Below are 19,137 nucleotides of genomic sequence, written 5' to 3'. Positions count from 1 at the left end.
ATGTTCCCATTCAACTATGTCCACATTAAAGAATGTTCACTACAAGGTACAACGTAATTAACTAAGACAGAACAAAGTTATGCTGATCACTGTATTTAGAGCCCAATAGATGTGACTGCAGTGTAAGATGACAAAACTTTACTTATTAAGTTATTTCAAAAGCTAGCAATATTTCATTCATTTGACTGGTTATTTGGTTCTTTTACATTATTACTTTTTTTTGAGAGGCATATAAAAAGATACATGATTTTCAAATCTAAACAAAATAAAGTTTAAGATAACTCTACATGTTATTTTTGTTTTTAAACAGAGCCTTAAGCTTGCCTAGGACCAGGATATTACCACTTGAACCACACACCACTCCTACAGCTAATTTTTTTTATTTTTATTATCTTTAGGTAGTTGTACAAAGGAGCTGCCATTTAACAATATATTTTGAGTATGTCTTGACCAGTGTTCACCTCAACATTCTCACCCAGCCTTCCCCTACCCACCCCTTTCCCTCGTCTTAATTTTTTTTTTTTTGTCAGTTGTGGGGCCTGAACTCTGGGCCTGGGCACTGTCCCTGAGCTCTTCAGTTCAAAGGCTAGTGCTCTACCACTTTAGCCACAGTACCATTTCCAGCATTTTCTGCTTATGTGTGCTGAGGAATCGAACCTAGGGCCTCATGCATGCAAGGCAAGCACTGTACCACTGAGCCACCTTCCCAGCCGCCTTGTGTTTTTTTTTTTGCTCAACTTTGCCTTTCTAAGGAATTTCACTATATGAGTTCTCCTTATTTTTCAAATAGTTATTTAACTTTCTGCCTGGGCTATGCTTTCTGCATAGCTGAGATGACAGATGTATAGGAACACATCCACTTTCCTGAAACCAAGCTCCCTCCATCTCAGCCTCATAAATATTACCCCAAGACTGAGCTACTGCACCCCACTACATTATCTCAATTGGGTCTAAGAACTTTTGCCAGTGATTCTCAACTGGCTAATGATCTTTCCTCCCCAGACACATTTGACTATGTTTGAAGGCATCTTTGGTTTTCACAACTGGAAGGGAGGGATGTTAGTGCCATCAAGTATGCAGAGGCCTCCACCCACAAAACTTCATTGAGAAAACCCACTATGATCTTAGCAATGGAAGAAGCCTACAACTTATAACTATGAAACACTGGGTTCAATAAAGTACTAATGTTTAGAAAAAACAGTGTCTATTGTAGGAGAATGGGCATATTGAAACAGAGACAAAGAGAATGTAACATATAAACAGTTCATGAATATGACTCAAAAGACTATTTGAGTATGGCATAACTATGTAATAAAACTATTTGTATGGGAGAAAAGAGGATCCCACAGAAAAAACAAGAACCTTAACTCTTATCAACATGAAAAGAAAATAGCAGTCATTATTATACAACAAGGGCAAAAGTTCTACATTAAATAAGATAATATGTACAAATTGCCCAATAAATTCTGAAGCATGCATTCCAGGTTTAAAGGAATTTATAAGGAACTAAAGGTCTACGCAAACTCCACCTAGACAAGACAGTTTAATGTCATATATAAAACATAGGTTTTCATGGGGCTGGGAAGGTGGCTCAGTGGTAGAGCGCTTGCCTTGCATGCATGAGGCCCTGGGTTTGATTCCTCAGCACCACATAACCAGAAAAAAAAAAAAAAACACCGGAAGTGGCACTATGGCTCAAGTGGTAGAGTGCTAGCCTTGAGCTGAAGAGCTGAGGGACAGCGCCCAGGCCCAGAGTTCAGGCCCATGACTGGACCCAAAAAAAACAAAAACAAAAACATGGGTTTTCCATCTAAGTTTGAACTGCAAGCTTGGACATAATTACATTAACAATCTGTGTTTCACATGAAATGGAAATAGATAATACTATCCATATCTCACAGGTGTAATATAATGATTAAGTAAAATATTACAAGTAAAACAGCTCATGAACATCAACTAATAATGATGGCTCAGATATACTTGTTTAGTCTAACACAGTATAAATATGATAAACAGGTCAGATGAAGATATATAATTATTTCATACCAAAATAGCAACTATCATATGTTGATTTCAAAAGTTAAGTAGTACAAACAGATTTGTTGAATGAAATCCCTTTGTATAACTAATTAAATTAAAAAAATTTTAAAGTAGAAATTTTTAAAGAAGAATTGAAATGAGACAAAACTACAAAAATGCTCCAGAAAGGTTAGGCAGACAAGGAAAATATTTAAGGTCACAAAATGTCATTCCTAAAACTAGGTATTTCTAATAGACGGGATTGTAAGTACAATGACATAAATTGGATCTTGGATTGCCAATCCTAAATCCAATAAATAAAAATCATGGCCTGAAGTTTCAGTTTACTGATAGAACACCTGCCTACCATGCACGAAATTCTGGGTTTAATTCCCAGCACTGCATAAAAAGAAAGGAAGGAGGGAGAGAGAGGGAAAAACAATACAAAAAAAAAACAACAACACAAATCCCTCCCTAATTCACTGTAGAATGATCTGACTCTAATCAAGTACAAAAATTTATTTCTTTAAATTCCTGCTGCCAGGCACTAGTGGCTCACACTTATAATCCTAGCTACTCGGGAGGCTGAGATCTGAGAATAAGACTCAAAGGCAGAATGGGCAGGAAAGTCTATGAGACTTTTATCTTCAATAAACTACTCAGAAAAAGTTGGAAGTGGCACTGTGGCTCAAGTGGTATTAATACTAGCCTTGAGAAAAAACACCGTCAGGGACAGTGCCCAGAACCTAAGTTTAAGCCCCAGGACTGGTGTGTGCTCACACGCAAGCACAAAATCCTTGCTAATCAAAAGCTAACCACTTTCCCAAGGTATCAAGGTATGGAGACATTTTTCACAGGGTAGGTTACAAGGAAACAAGAAGAATGTTGAGCTGCTACTTCTGAAATACAATATCTAAGGTGCATCTAATTAAGTAATGGAATGTTAGTCTTTGGGTCCCCTTTTTTTCCAGCAGTATTTGCCTTTCAGTTAGGCAGAGATAATATAGGAAGAACTGAGGAATAGTACATACACTGATGCATGATTTAGGTCAGCACACTGTATGTCCCCATGATGAATAATTCTTCCCATCTAATAGCCTGTCATATTTTAAGTTACCCCAGAGTTCCTCAAAGGCCCACGAGGAGACTCCAGTTAGAAGAGATAGAAGCCAAGATTGTCTCAGACATATGCTAATTATTACAAGTAAGGGAAACCATGCAACTATATTTCTTTGGGTCTAGCTTACTTCATTTAATATGATTTTTTTCCAAGTCCTTCCATTTCCTTAAAATGGAATTCCATTTGTGTGTGTGTGTGAGTGTGTGTGTGTATATACACATACCACATTTAGTATACGCCTAGGACAATCTTAGCAGATGAGCAGAATAGCTCAATAGCTACATACATATGACTATATAGGATGATGCTAAGCAAAATGAACTCCAAAACACGGACACAAAGGTTTTTTTCTTTGTTGCTGTTGTTTTTTAATGTACTACATGATCTTTGTGGTTATCCCATTGTTGATTTTGGTATCCTGGTGTTGTATATATGTTTATGTGAATTAGGGGAAGGAAAGGGGAACAAAAAAATGGTGAGACGGAGGACAAATGGGGAACCACACCAGTGACACTCACAAGACACTATATTGGAAATGATCTGTACAACTTGGGAGTGGGGGGGGAGAGAGAGGGAAAGAGGGAGAAAAATGAGGGAGGGGGTAACAAGTTAGACAAGAAATGTAAACCCTACCTTACTTATGTAACTCTGTATATCACCTTGACAAATTAAAAAAAAAAAAAGAAAGAAGGGAAAGAAGCCAATATTCAATCCAATAAACACTTATGGTAAATGCTACCACTTACACTGTATTACATGTATTCTCACTTCTAAGAGTTAACACCATTTTCTCCATTTTAAAGACAAGGACATTGAGGCACACTGCTCGGTACCATCTAAAAGTAAGGTGAAGTGCAACATGAACGTAGGCAGCCTGGCCCCAGTCCATTCTTACCTACTTTTATGGCAAACAGCTTAAGTTAAGAAAGCTCTTACAAAGGAGTAAAAATTCTTTACTTCAATTTTAAATCAATAGTTATTTACAAACTTATTCTTTAAACTTTAAACCTGAAACTCAGCACATCAGCTCAGCTCTTCAGAATGTTTTAGTAAATTCCCCAGGCAGATTTCATCCCACTGTTAAATAATTATATGAACAAAATAATTAGCAAAACATTCTGAGTAATTTAATGCCTCTCATTTGTTACTATAACTATTTTAAATCTTCCTATGTATTTCATCAATCAAGTACTTGGTTTATGTTTTATTTTCACTCCTGAGAAATTAACCCAAGGCCTGATATATCCTAGACAAGGCGGTATTTTACCTCTGAATAAGCCATAAACCCTGCAAAGGGTTGGGGAGATTTTTTGTTTTGATGGTAATTTTATTGTTATTCTTAAGGAGCTGTACAGAGAGGTGACTATTTCACAAATTAGGTAATGAGTACAATTCTTTCTGGACAATGTCACCCCTTTCGCTTTCTCGGTTTCCCCCTCCCATCCCTGCCTACAAGTTGCCTTGGTTTAACTTTTAAACACCCTGTCACTACATCACTATTGCACACATCTAAAAAGCTTATTTACTTATGCGCAACCCAACTCATATTTTCCTTGGCAAAGATTTAAATCATATTATTCATGTTTAAATGAGTCTCTTGGCTACATATTACATCAGGGAATAAAATGTAAGTGTTACCCACCTATATTTACAATTTTTACAATTTACAAATTTTAAACAAATTCAATATGTGTATCTTACATTACATTATTTACTTTTATGATGTAGTTCAAAATAAGAAAGAAAAAAATTGCTATTTCCAGCCAGCATAATTAAAAAAACTGTGACATGTGGTTCCTTTGCCTTGGGATTAGGGCCTATTAACTATAAAATAAATTGATTACTAAGGCTGAATCCAATTTCTTACATAAGGAAAATCATTCTTAAGCTAAAAAGTTCAAGACCAGCAACCCTGCGCCCCCTACCAAAAAAGTGATACCCATGTAAACTATAAAACCTTCGTATTTTTCTTTTTTTTTTTTTTTTTGGTCCAGTCATGGGGCCTGAACTCTGGGCCTGGGCGCTGTCCCTCAGCTCTTCAGCTCAAGGAGAGCACTCTACCACTTGAGCCACAGCGCCACTCCCGGCTTTTTTCTTTTTGCATATGGGGTGCTGAGGAATCGAACCCAGGGCCTCAGGCATGCAAGGCAAGCGTTCTACCACTGAGCCACCTTCCCAGCCCCCCCAAAACCTTCGTATTTTTAAGATGCATGCCTAGAATGGAATGAAAAAGACTAATGATAAACAACTCTGAACAATATATTGATTTGAAACCTACTACATACATAACTCCTTTAATTGTGGACAAATAAACAATAAGCAAAATAATCAAACATCCTACTCTGCCTGAGACAGGGGATCCCCTGGAATGCAGGACTTTCAATATCAAAGAAATTGTGACAGCTGACCAAATTATCACAAACTCAAATACATTCAAGAGCCAAACTTTAATAAAAATCATCTGTGGGTGAACTATAGATAAAATTGCAAAGTACATGCACACTTTAAAAGCCAATGTTAAATGACAGTGATTGAACTCATTCCAAAATTATGCTAACTCACTATTTCATCCATTTACTATAAACCCCACACTACTGTAAGGTGTTAGGAATCTTAGAAATCCAAGCAGTTCTATAGAGTAGAATTCAGTTCTATAGGGAACAAAAGTATAATGAACTACTACAATCAATTGCTCCACCAACTTCTATTGATTTCACAATTTCAAGTACAATTGTCAACAGTCAAGATAATCACCCTCCAAACTTATTACCCAGTTTCTAATTGTGACAATGCAATAATGGTCTTAGGGTACAAGCCTCTTTCTCTTAGAAACTTACACTCTCCATTCCTCTGGCCAGTTCAAACAACAGTGCCAAAGATTCACCTGCAGCTATCCTCATGTTTACATCATCACAGGAAAGGAGGCTTGGAAGTTTATGGAAATGCCTGGAAAAGAATTGGCCGTTACTATGTGTATGCAAATCAATTATGCCAACTAAAATGATGTTTTTATGAAATATCAAACTATAAAAACATACGTCTCAAGCTTTTTCTTCACTTCATTGATTGGGCAGATGGTCAGTAATAACGTCCATGCAAGAAGGGAGCTGATATGAAGAACTGTGTTAGGTGTGCTGCAAGTGATATTAGTGTCTTTCTCTTTGAGATAGGACTTAGAAAAGATATTTTCCAAACATTCCAGAGTTGAATAAAGCTCCTGGTGGATAAAAGTGTGAAGTAAGATAGCCATCTTAAATTAAAAATTTTACATAACTGATTCAAGATTTTCAACTTACAGTAATGTCATCTGTGGCAATAAAACAGCAAACACCAAAGCAAGTTGCACACTGAAAAAAAAAAAAAGAAAATAAACTGACATAAATACAAATATTTTCACCTACTTTACTGTCCTAGGGTTTAAGCATAGTATAGGAAAGGGGGAAGAGAAAGAGTACTAAGCCAAGAGTCAAAGAAAGTATATTTCAGCTGCAATTTTACTATCTAACTCAAAACTCTGGTAAGAGAGTGAGTTTGCTGGTTCTTTATTAATTCATAAAATTAGAGGTATAGTGTGTGCATTTGTTATAATTTCTAAATCTATTCTAGCTCTATTTTCTACTAAATTACTTTCCTTACTCTACCCTGAACAAAAAGCATTTCAAGGGGGAACTATATTATTATTGTTTCCTTTTAGTATACTTTACAGGTGACTCCAACTTCAAAATTTTAAATTCCAACTTTAACACACTCCAACTTTATAAAGATGGAGATAAAGCTTGGGTATCTGTGATAAGGAAATTCAATCTCTCAGTTAAAAATGCTTAAAACTACTAAATTGTTCCTATTTGTTAAACTTTTAAATGATTGTATTTGTTAATTTTAATGAATCTTCTTAAATGAGTATTTAATGAATATTTCTTTTTTTTTTTTTGTCGGTCGTGGGGCTTGAACTCTGGGCCTGGGCGCTGTCCCTCAGCTCTTCAGCTCAAGGCGAGCGCTCTACCACTTGAGCTACAGCGCCACTTCCTAATGAATATTTCTTAAACAAAGCATCCTTCAAGCCAGGTGCGTGTGGTTCACATTAGCAAGCCTAGCTAAGATGAAGATGGCAGTTTTTGGACAACCTGAGTAGAAAAAAGTCCTTGAGATTCTTATCTCTAATTAACCAGAAGAAAAATCTCAAAGTGGAGCTGTGGTACAAGTAGTAGAGTACAGCCTTGAGCAAAAAGCTAAGGGATAGTACAACACCAGTTCAAGCCCCAAGAACAGCACTAAAAAAAAAGAAAAAAAATGCAAAAAGCAAGCATAGAGTAGAAATCCAAGCATCAGAGAGGATACATTATTTCACAGCCAGAGGTTCTACTTCTTTTCAAATTCAACTTTTCTAAGGACTTACATAGAACATATAAAAAAAAAATTGGGGTTTTTTTTTTTGGATTTATTATTTTTTTGGGGGTCCGATCGTAGGGCCTGAACTCTGGGCCTGGGCGCTGTCCCTCAGCTCTTCAGCTCAAGGCTAGAGCTCTACCACTTGAGCCACAGCGCCACTTCTGGCTATTTTCTTTTTGCTTATATGGTGCTGAGGAATCGAAATTATGGCGTCATGCATGCAAGGTAAGCGCTCTACCACTGAGCCACCTTCCCAGCCCACAAAAAAAAAATTTAAACATAAATTACAAAATTAAACACAAATTAAACTTAAATTACAAGAATTAAAAATGACCACACAATAAACGTTAGTGTCTAAACCACTTGAAGTAAGTCATGTTTAGCATCCATATATGATGGTTAATTTTAAAGAAATTTGCCCTCTAGGACAGCCTTTGGAGTATGAGAACATTTAAGGACACAAATGTCATATTTAAGATTTTTTTCACTAAAATTAAAAAGATAAATGAGAATGTACTTTTTATGTCTTAGTATAATACCTCGATAGATGTATAAATGTCAGCTGTTACACTTACAGTTTGCCTAGCCTGAACACTAGCTGTCCCATCACAAATGATTTTCTTTAGGACTGGTCCAAGAGTTTTTAAAATCTCTTCACTTTCAATTCCCGGGCCCAGCTGAATACAAAGCACAGATGCTAAGGCAGCAGCAGCTCGCTGTTCATCACTCTTCCCTAGAAAAGTAGCCGAGATGTAGCCATATATTATTTTCATGAGACTTATTAAGACAGTAATCCACAACACGTTTTCAATTACCAAACAGTATCAATCATTTATGAAATTCTAGTATGTTCCACATTTTGACATAGGGTAGAAGGACTCTACCTCAAATTCTAGATTTACACTTAACTTGCCAAACAATCTTTAATTGTCCTATACTGTTTTCATAATCTGTAAAATACTCCCTAAGAGAGTAATGTAATTATTTAAACAAAATAAATATTTCACATCAATTGTTGCCTTCCAATTCCTTATGGTACTCGTGAACACTGCTTGAGTAGCCCCTGAAATAATCTAAGCACAAGTACATGGCCCATGAGGCAATCCTTCAAGGTTTCCCTTCTAAAATTTTTTAAATGAATGAGATTTGATTAGACACAAGAGAATCTTTGTAATTAATATGCACTTAAGAGTTGAAGCAAACTGAATTTATACTTAAAAATATATAAAATACGCAGACTAGAAGGAAATTTTAAGTGACTTAAAATTACCATTATGGAAGATGGTTTCAATGTAAAATTTTTTTTTAAAAGCCACTGCACTATGTCAACCAAGTTGGCTATGCCATTAACTATAACACTAAAATGTTACATAAGCTTAGAGACATCCCACTTCTCCTAAGCCTTTCCTCATTCTCTAAGTTGATCAAAGGTTTTATTCACGACACAACTTGCACTGAGACAAAATAAGAAAAGACAGTTCTATTTAAAGAAACACACATGCTTCACTTATTTTTGGTTAGAAGTATTTTGTTAAATGGACAGTAATTAGTTCTATAATACCATAACTTAGAAAAGTAAATTAGTAGGTAAAAAAATTCTTAATTTTGGTCATTCCTTAAACTAAGATGTCTACTAACACTAAATCTTGAAAGTCTCTCTTTAAACACGTTGTATCATCTGAATCTGCCTGGTAAGGTGGCTCATGTGTACAATACATTAGGAACACCACAGTTGGAGGCCAGACTGGGCAAAAATATAAATTCCTATCATCCCAGCTCTGTAAGAGATGTTAATAGGACTGTCTTGATTTTAGCCAGCAAAGGCAAAAACTTGGGACCTCATTTGAATAATAACTAAAGAAAAAAAAGGTTGAGACTAGGGTTTTTCACTCAGTGGTAGACTATCTGCACCAAGATCCTAAATTCAAATCCCACTACTATTTAAAAACAAAGAAAAAAAGAGCCAGGTTTCTGTGATTCACATCTATAACCTTAGCTTCTCAACAGACTTTGATCTGAGGATCAAGGTTCAGAGCCAGCCCAGGCAAACAAATCCAAAGACTCTTATCTACATTTAACCAGCAGCAATAAGCCAGAACTGGAGGTTTGGGAGAATGCCAGCCATGAGCAAAATCCAAAGGACAGCACAAGGCCCTGGGTTCAAGCTCTAATAACCTAATACTGGCACACACAGAAAAAGAAAAAGGAAAAAACAGAACCAAAACTAGAACCAGAAAAACAAAAAACCTATGACGCTAACATTAAGATTTGCAAAGAGCTCTTATTATCAAGTTCTAGAATTATAATATTCCAAGAGAAATTCTGAAAATGATGTCATCTACTGGCATATTTGATGCTGTAAAAGTGCAAAGGCAAATGAGTTAAGATGATGATGGTGCTTTTCCAAGTTTAGAAAATGAAAGAGAGCATCATCTGCATCATCATACTTTCTGTTGCACTCTGACACTTCTAGGCCTTTCTTATACAACCAGAAGATAGCAATCACCTCTTCTGCTATACAAAGAATGAAATTGTACCCAGTCCTTTCTAGCTTCAATCTTAGTACGTGAACAAAGAGTTTCTGACCAATCTCATCCTGCATTAATGCATATTCCTTTACTACCACAGAATGAGCTAGTATCCTGGTGTCATTAACAAATGTTACTGCCGAAGACAACCAATTCCTTGTTAGTCACTGTCCCAGTGACTTACAAATAAGGGCGTTACCTTTTTTCAGACAGCGTTCAATGCTATCAGTCAAAGTCATTCTTCTTTCCAGAATAAATTCATAAAGCATTTTTGAAGCCAATGCATTTTTAATTCCTTCAAGAGCTGCCTGCCTTGTTTTCGCACTATTTAAAACAAAATATAAAAGAAAAATGCATTTGGGAATCTATTATCAATGACTTCAAACGCAGAGCTTATGGTTATATATAGATCTTTTTAATCTAATTATGACAAACACTTTTCAGTAATACAATTTTAATCCACAACTTACCTCAATACCAAAAAGAAGTATACCACAACATTTTCCTATTATGAGTTTGGGGGATTTTTGCTTATTTTTGAAACTAGGTCTCACTATGTACCCCAGGCTGGCCTAGAACTCACAGTCCCTTGCCTCTTGTTATTACAGGGACCTAGTAACAGCTGCCAACATGCCCAGCTAACTTATTACTCTGATAACTTTCAAGTGACCACAGTAATCCCAGCCACTTAAATGATGGAGATGAAGAGGCCAACTAAGGTAAAGGGCCAGGTCAGGTAAAAAGTTGATGAGGGTCCATTTCAAATAATATGGTAAGATGGGTACAGTGGAGTATACCTGTAGTACCAGCTACACAAGGAAGTACAGAGAGGAGGATCTTAGTCCAGGCCATCCAGAGGCATTGTTTTGTCGTGTGGTCTATCACATCTCAGCACCTTGAGTATTGGGACTACAGATATATACCCACAGCACCCACTTAAATTTGCTTTTGTGGCTTCTTTTAAACAAAACAAAACAACAAAAAAAACCAAATACTAGGAAAAATTGCACATCAGATCTGTAATCCTAGCTCTGCAGGAAGCTGAGATCTGGGTATTACAGTTAAAATTGAGCCTGGGCAGCAAAGTTGTGAGACTCTCATCACCAATTAACTACCAAAAAGCCAGAAATGGAGCTACAGTTCCAGTGGTAGAGTACTAACCTTGCACAAAAGCACAGGGACAACCCAGATGCCCCTCAGTAGATGAATGGATCAAGAAAATGTGGTATATATACACAATGGAATTCTATGCCTTCATCAGAAAGAATGACATTGCCTCATTTGTTAGGAAATGGAAAGACTTGGAAAAAATTATATTAAGTGAAGTAAGCCAGGCCCAAAGAAACATAGGTCCCATGGTTTCCCTCTTTTGCAATAACTAGTATATGTCTGAGTCAAGCAGAAAAGGTCAGATAAGTTGATGTTAGGCAAAATGAACCCCAAGGTAAGGACTCAAATGGTTTTTTTTTTCTTGCTCTTGTTTCTAACATATTTTAAGATATTTCTTTGTTGCTTTGTATGTCCCTCCCCCATGGCATAACCCCTGTTTTCACTGTATTTGATGTTGGTATAATTTGGGGAGGGGGTGGTGGACCCACTGCAACAAGATGTTATGTTGAAAAACGAACTTTACAACTTTGGCAGGGGGGGGGGACAGGGGAAGGGGGGGGTGGAACAATGGGGAATGGGGGGGGATAGGAAGGGGAAACAAAGGAGGAAGCAACAATTACCTTGCCCATGTAATTGTAACCCCTCTGTACGGTATTTTCACAATAAAAAAAATTCAAATATTAAAAAAAAAAAAAGAGCACAGGGACAGCGCCTAGGCCCTGAGTTCAAGTCCAAAACTGGTTTAAAAAAACAACAAACAAACATTATGAAAAATCTCAAATTCATGTTTGCCTCTTATGGGCTTTATGTTTCTATTCATCTATCAGTTTTCTATGAAGAAATTCATTTTATTCTCAAAATTTTCATGTTCATAACAAAGTTAGTAAACAGTAGCTTACAGCAATGTTTAGCTGTCATTTCCAGTTGAAGAAAATTTTTAATTCAAAAAATTTCCTTTCTGGAAGTAGCACTGTGGCTCAAGTGGTAGAGCGCTCACCTTGAGCTGAAGAGCTAAGGGACAGCACCCAGGCCCAGAGTTCAAGACCCACAACCAACAACAACAAATATTTCCTTTTACTATTACCAAATATAGTCATGTATGTGCTGTAATACTTCAGCAGTGACTTCTAAAGCCATCTAAATCCAATGACACACAGCTACCTACATTAAAAGGTCCAAGGATCAAGCAACACGAAATCATCCAAAGTAAATAAATCAAGCTCTAAAAGAAGAATGCTATAGCAGACTACCACACACATTATATAATATGGTAACTGATTAGAGGCAACTACATGACAAAGTTCTTAGTATGCCTACCTTTTATCCAGGGTTAAGTCGATTAATCCCTTCAACTTGTACTCTAAATCTTCTTGAGTTCCTTCCTCATCAAGGACTTCTGGCCCTACAAACAATATAGTTTAGGTAAGAAAAAGACAGATGAGGGGAAATAATAGTATACTTTAGCTTTAAGAATTTCTCCACCTACAACATCTTTTTATCTAAAGTTGTCAATTGAAAACTCATACCATCTTCAGCAAAACTGGAAGGATCACTGTAACCACTGCAATGGCTCATTGTTTCAATTGATGCATCTTCATCACTAAAAGGTTGAACATTTCGATGCTGGCCACCTAGTAAGTAAAAGATAGAGAGGTCAATGATTTTCTTTTTCCTGCATCCTCCATTTCTTTTCCTTTGTAATACTGGGAATTATACCCATAGCCTTGTGCATAGTAGGCAAGCCCTCTGCCACTTCAGCTATGTCTCAAAAAACTTAGTATTGTTTTTAAGCAGAGTCTTGTTTTTACTTTGCCCCCTAATTGGCCTATCCTTCTGTGCCACCTGCGAGTGGGTGGGATTACAGGTATGCACCACCAAACCTATCTTACATGAACAAGTATTTAAGTTGAGAAATGAGTATGAAAAAATTGCTTCAGGGCTGGGAAGGTGGCTCAGTGGTAGAGCGCTTGCCTTGCATGCTTGAGGCCCTGGGTTTGCTTCCTTAGCACCACATAAGCAGAAAAAAAAAAAGCCGGAAGTGGCGCTGTGGCTCAAGTGGTAGAGTGCTAGCCTTGAGCTGAAGAGCTGAGGGACAGCTCCCAGGCCCAGAGTTCAGGCCCCACAACGGATCCAAAAAAAAAAAAAAATTACTTCAAAACTATTTCAAATCATGAACAAAATGAAAATAGATATAGTGTTATTTTTAATCTCTTTAAAAATAGTCCATCGTCATTAATTCACAGAATGAGTAACTTAAGAATTTCAAGTAATAAAAAAATTTACTGAGTCATGAATTACATTGAGCACTGAGTTAAAATGCCCCAAAAGTAACCTTGAGTCAAATGGTTTACCTCTGAACCCAATTTTCCTGTATCGGTAAAATCAAAGATAATATCAAGTATCATTAGTTCCCTACATTCAAGAATTCAGTTTATTTTTTAAATCCTCTAAGCTTAAGCTTGTTAACAGTTGAGTTATTTTTCTCTAGAGTGTCCTTTTTAAAATCCAAACAGAGAACTTGGCAAATGTCAAGTTCAATCAATACAGCAAGTGGCCTTCAAATTTGTTTTCTTGGTGCCAAAAGAACTTCCAATATTAGTATGTAATGAAACCAAGGTCCCCAAACTTCTTAACCACAGTAATCAAGATAGAATTAAAGATCTATCACATCAGATTCTATGTCTAGATCTGTCTTTTGTCTTCAAGGCAAAAGAAGTTACAGGTACAGTTGAGTGCCAAGTGAATAATCTTGTTTACTTACAAGTCAATTTAATTTAACTGTTTCATAGTCTGTTTTCTAAGATTGTTCCTCTTAGCTCCCTTCTCTGAACTAATCACCTTTAACTTCTTGCCAAGATTTAAGGAAAAAGGGTTTACAAAAAATAAAAAAATAAAAAGAAATTAACTTACATGAATGCCTGCTAAGTTAAATTCCCCTTGTGACCCTAAATATTGATACTCTAAGTCTTTATTTCTGTAGACCTATTATGAAAATTGTTTTTTCTCTTTTAAAATGCTTTCTTCAAATTACACCAAAGGTTATGCCAGGGAGATGTATACCTGTATTAACAAAGTCAATTTTTTAACTTCTAAGTCTCAAATAACTTTATAAATACTTTAAATGGACAACTAATGAAAATTATAAAAGTTGGGTTATCTTCTTGGTTACAGCAGGGACTTCTAAATCCTAATTGTTCCAGCTATCATTAAAAATTTAAAATACCACTGTGTTTTTTTTTGGGGGGGAGGGGTACAGTACTGGATTTAAACTCAGGACTTCGTGCTTGTTAGGAAGGTAGTACTCTACCAGCTGGCACACTTCCAGCCCTTTTTGCCTGGTTAATTTTCCCAACAGGGCACTCTTTTTGCAAGGACCATTAGACCTCAATCCTCCTCATCTTAAGCTAGAATTATTGTAGACCACCATACTCCACTGGTAATGCTTTGTAAGTACAAGTTTGTGCCAATTTTCCAGCCCTTCCTCAAATTATTCAGTCACTTTTTAATTGATCAAGCAAAACATTCACATGTAACCAGGTCTCATGTAACACAAATGCTAATCTTATCCCATTCCTTTCTGCAGTGCCACTTGAAAAGGCAGTTAACAAGGCTTCATACTGGAAAAATATTCACAGCACTGAGTTTTTGCTTAACCTATACTTTTTTTGGCAGAGCGGTTGCCTTGCATGCTCGAGGCCCTGGGTTCGATTCCTCAGCACCACCTAAGCAAAAAAAAAAAAGCCGGAAGTGGCGCTGTGGCTCAAGTGGTAGAGTGCTAACCTTGAGCTGAAGAGCTGAGGACAGCGCCCAGGCCCAGAGTTCAGGCCCCACGACTGGACCCAAAAACAAAAAAATTAGAATCAGTTGTACAATGTACCTGGATCAGACTTACTACTCCATCAAAACATGTGTAAGCCTGGCACCAGTGGCTCACGCCTTTAAGTCTAGCTACTCAGGAAACTGAGATCTGAGGATTGCAGTTCAAAAGCCAGCCTGGGCAGGAAAGGTCATGAGACTCTTCTCTCCAATAAATCTCTCAGAAAACCAAAAATGATGCTGTGACTCAAGTGGTAGAGTACTAGCCTTGAGCTGAAGGACAGCACTCAGGCCCAGAGTTCAAGCCAAAAAAATAAATAAATAAAAAACGGTGTAAACCAACATTATAAACCAGGAACACTTTCCATTTGTCAAGGTTAAAAATCTCTAAATATGTGTCCTGTACATGCTAAATTGAAGTGTACTATTTTTCCAACAAAAATAGTAAAAAGGTAGCAGTAAAGAGGTTGATCATAGGTTACAAATGAGCCTGAAGCCAAAGGTGAGAAGCAATCCTTAGGCCTATTCTGTAAAAATTGCATAAAAGAATAAAGAGGTCTGCTAGGAACTTGCAGAAGTGGTCTGTGGTTCAGAGACGCTGTTAACACTAGCACCATTATTTCAATTTCATCAACCTAAAAGCATCAATTTTATGTAAATGTAGTACAAACATAAAGTTAAGGTTCTTCTAAACAGAATCAATTGTTTGTTTTAGAAACCAAAAAGCTGCAACACAAATGTGAGCAATACCTTCAACCAGAGCAACTAGATGCCATACACTATTATTTTACATGTTGATAAACATATTTTTTTTTTGGTCGGTTGTCAGGATTGAACTCTGGGCCTGGGGACTGTCCCTCAGCTCTTCAGCTCAAGGCTAGCGCTGGATCACATCAGTCACGGCTCCACTTCCAGTTTTCTGGTGGTTTATTGGAGATATTTGAACCGCAATCCTCAGATCTGTCTTCTGAGTAGCGAGGATTACAGGCTTCAGGCACCGGCGCCGTGACCGGCTAGGAAGCAATTAATTTTATAAAACCCAGAGAGGAGTCAATAAAAGAGCGATCAAAAAAGGAAAATTCACATTTATTCATTTCCATCAGCGATTAATGTTTAATACATGATAGCAACTTTCCAGGCTGCTCTAAATTCTGTAAGAAAGGTTTTAAATGCCAGCTTCCAATATTGATAGAAGATAACACGTCAAGATTAATACATTTGCTTTTCCGATGGAAAAAAAAGGGGGGGGGCAGGATCATAGTGTGCAAACTACGTCCACAAATACCTACTGGTTAATATTAGCTTAGTGAGATAACACCTTAACATTTTCCAGTATTCAACCCCATAATCTTAACATACCTATTTATTTAAGTGACCGGACGGTACGGTTTAAGACTAGAGTTTACTGTGTAGTCTCGCAGACAGGGCTTTCTGGTGGGAATCCTTTCTTCTCGGCTATACATTATCAAGTAGAGGGCCGTACATTCCTCTGAGCATCTACCCACTCGGGAGAAGCTTTTACTTGGCCGTGAGGACACATACACTCTGAACTTTCAACCAATTGCAACCTGAGCTCTACACCACCTCGGCCAAGGCGGGGATCCCTGCGGGGAACCGTCAGAAAGCAGCACAAAGGAGAACGAGGTTCTGCCTCCGGGAACAAGAAGTGGCCCAGGATGGCGCCAAAGGAATTGGGGGGGGGGGGAGGGGGGAGTTCGGGATGCCAATCAGCGGCTGGAGCCCAGCTTAGGGCGGGGCGGCGGCCCCAGCCTCGGACGCCTCCGCCAGATCAGGTGGCCACGCGCCCGGAGAGCTTGAAGCCTCGGGACGGACGCCACGCGCGCGCGCCTCTGCGTCACGCCGGCCCCAGGGCCCGGGCCGCGTGACCCCAGCGCCCGGCCAGCCCCGCGGGACGTTCGGCTCTCCCCACAGCTCCACGGCGGAGCCGGGGTGGCGGGCGGCCGGGGGAGGCACGTCGCCACTCGGGCTCGGCCCCACCCTGTGTCCGGGACTGCCGGGGACAGCAAGCCGCGGTCGTCAGGGACAGCCCCTAAGGGGTCACCCTAACCACTACACACACGCTCAGGCCCCGGCCCTGTTTCCCGCCCCCAAGGCCGGCGCCCCGAGTCCGGGTCGCACGCCAGCTCTTCAATCGCGCGAGGAGCGGCGCCCGGGCACGCTGGGAATTGTAGTCCAGCCCCCGCCACGCACCTCGGAGACGCCAGCGTAAGGGAGGGAGGCGGCCGAACTACAGCTCCCGCCGCGCCCAGGGGCTGGAGTCTCGCCAGAACCGGCCGGCGACCGGGATGCCCGGCGCGGGGAATATCCCTTACCTGCCGTCGTCGCCGCCGTCCCGGAGCCGCCGCCGCCGCCGCCGCCGCCGCCACCACTGCGGTGGGGAGTGCTCCGCTTCTTATTCTTCGGCATCGTGGGACGCCCGGTGCCGCCTAAACGCCCAAGCTCAGCGAGGATCAGCCGATGGAGCTGCACTTTCTACTCGTGCGTCTGTGCGGCGGGCGGCTGAGAGGCGAGTGTTCGGCTATCGACAGAGGCGAGGCGCGGCGGGGGTGAGAGCGGGCGGCGGCGGCAGCAGAAATCCCCGTGAAGAGCTGCGAGCGGAAACGATACATGTTTCTCTCTAGCGCGGGAGCCAAGGCGGGGCGGGCGAGGCCACGACGCCTTAAATAGCCAGACGGCCTCCTGTCGTCACCATCTGTGGGCGGGACTCGAATGCCGGCTGGCCAATTCCCGCAGATCTCCCCACTCGCGTCCTCGGGGGCGGTGTCTGAACCCCGACTTCCAATCCCATGCCGCTTGTCTCCCCTCCGCGCCCCGGCGGCGAGGCTTATGTGGCCGCGCTGGATTTTGGGAAATGTAGGCTCTAGGGGAGGGGCTTCACCCGAAGCTCATTCCAGCCCCACCCACCGGTCGGCTGACGGTCCAATTGCTTCCGTCGTCTCGACCACGCCCCTCTCCCTGCCCAGCGCCCTCCTCGCAATTGACGGCGGTAGTCACCGCCTGGCAGTCACGGCGCTGACCAAAGCCGGAGGCGTGTGCCAGGTGACGCCAGCCGGCTTCCAACAGGGAGCTACGCAATCACCCGCCACGTCTTTAACCTTTCCCCGGCGCTTCCCGAAGGCCTCCCCGCCCATGCACACAACCGTACCCCCCCCCCTTTCCTTGGGAACTTTCCCCTGGTTTTTACTTGGTGAGTTCGTTCAGCAACCGATCGACCGAAGTATCTAGAATTGGACCCGCCGTTCAGGACCTTGACCTGTCCACCCTCCCAAAGCGTGTTTAGGTTTGTTCTTGGCGGATCTCAGATCGTAGCCTAGAAATACCTGTCCACTTAGGGTCATAAGTTTCCACCCCGCCCCACCCCACCCCCAAAATGTGTCCTTGACTGATCTTCCTGCCAGTTCGAACTGCCAGTCTGTTGGGGCTACGCGAGCTTCACAGCCGGACAAACATACATGAACTATAAATATCGGTAATCACCGTGGGGTTTGTTTTGTTCAGTTGCTTCTGGATCTCTCCCTTCCTTGTTACAACACTTGCTCTGTATTTAGGCTTGTTATTAGGTTCATATACGATGCTTATGACAGGCCAGATTCCCTGACTCACTTCGGTGTGGGTGACTCATCTACTCCACCTCACACCTGAGTCCTGGGTTCGCATTTTAAACTGCCGGGAGCACATTTTCACTGGAAAGTCCCCCTGGCGCCTCAGCCTAACATCTGTAGAACGAATACTGTTTCCTTCTTAGCTTCCCTTTGTGTGTTCGCTGTATTAGTACCCTCTCATGTTCAAATTCTGAAACCCAGATACGTATACGATCCCTGTCTTAAGTTCTACCCCAAGCGCAAAACTCTTTACATTCATGTCTCCAATCACATCTGACCTCAGTTGATGTTCATACTTCATGTCCAGAGCTACTGTAAGAGCTTTTTTCATGTATCCTCTGTTTTACTAACCCTCCTGTTCTAAAGTGTTTCAAAACATTCCATGGTTCCCATTACTGATACACTAAATGCCAGTCCCCTTAGCCTGGCCGAACTCCCTTTCCAATCTCATCTTCCACCACTTTCCACTGTGTCTGTTCTAAGCTAAAAATCAAACCACTTTTCATTTCCAATACACAACTCTGCTCTCCCA

At 40.2% G+C, this 19,137-nt stretch overlaps 1 protein-coding gene across 2 annotated transcripts in view; it reads right to left on the bottom strand.

Annotated features, from left to right (window-relative positions):
* Ifrd1 (interferon related developmental regulator 1) overlaps window positions 1–19,137 on the bottom strand; it is a 47,455-nt gene that overhangs the window by 8,590 nt on the left and 19,728 nt on the right. The window contains exons 1-8 of one of the 2 annotated variants that reach the window (XM_042684630.1): window positions 17,316–17,644; window positions 12,693–12,797; window positions 12,484–12,568; window positions 10,256–10,380; window positions 8,104–8,261; window positions 6,436–6,486; window positions 6,178–6,356; window positions 5,977–6,085 (exon numbers count right to left, since the gene is read on the bottom strand). In XM_042684630.1, coding sequence (XP_042540564.1) covers window positions 5,977–6,085; window positions 6,178–6,356; window positions 6,436–6,486; window positions 8,104–8,261; window positions 10,256–10,380; window positions 12,484–12,568; window positions 12,693–12,797; window positions 17,316–17,409 — 906 coding nt within the window. In that variant the 5' untranslated portion in view covers window positions 17,410–17,644. Of the gene's footprint in view, window positions 1–5,976; window positions 6,086–6,177; window positions 6,357–6,435; window positions 6,487–8,103; window positions 8,262–10,255; window positions 10,381–12,483; window positions 12,569–12,692; window positions 12,798–17,315; window positions 17,645–19,137 lie in introns of those variants that run through there. The other variant, XM_042684631.1, reaches the window with a different exon arrangement.

Source organism: Dipodomys spectabilis, unplaced genomic scaffold (genome assembly GCF_019054845.1).
Source record: "Dipodomys spectabilis isolate Male_0828 unplaced genomic scaffold, ASM1905484v1 ptg000089l, whole genome shotgun sequence".
Taxonomy (NCBI): domain Eukaryota; kingdom Metazoa; phylum Chordata; class Mammalia; order Rodentia; family Heteromyidae; genus Dipodomys; species Dipodomys spectabilis.
This window is presented reverse-complemented; position numbering and strand designations above follow the sequence as displayed.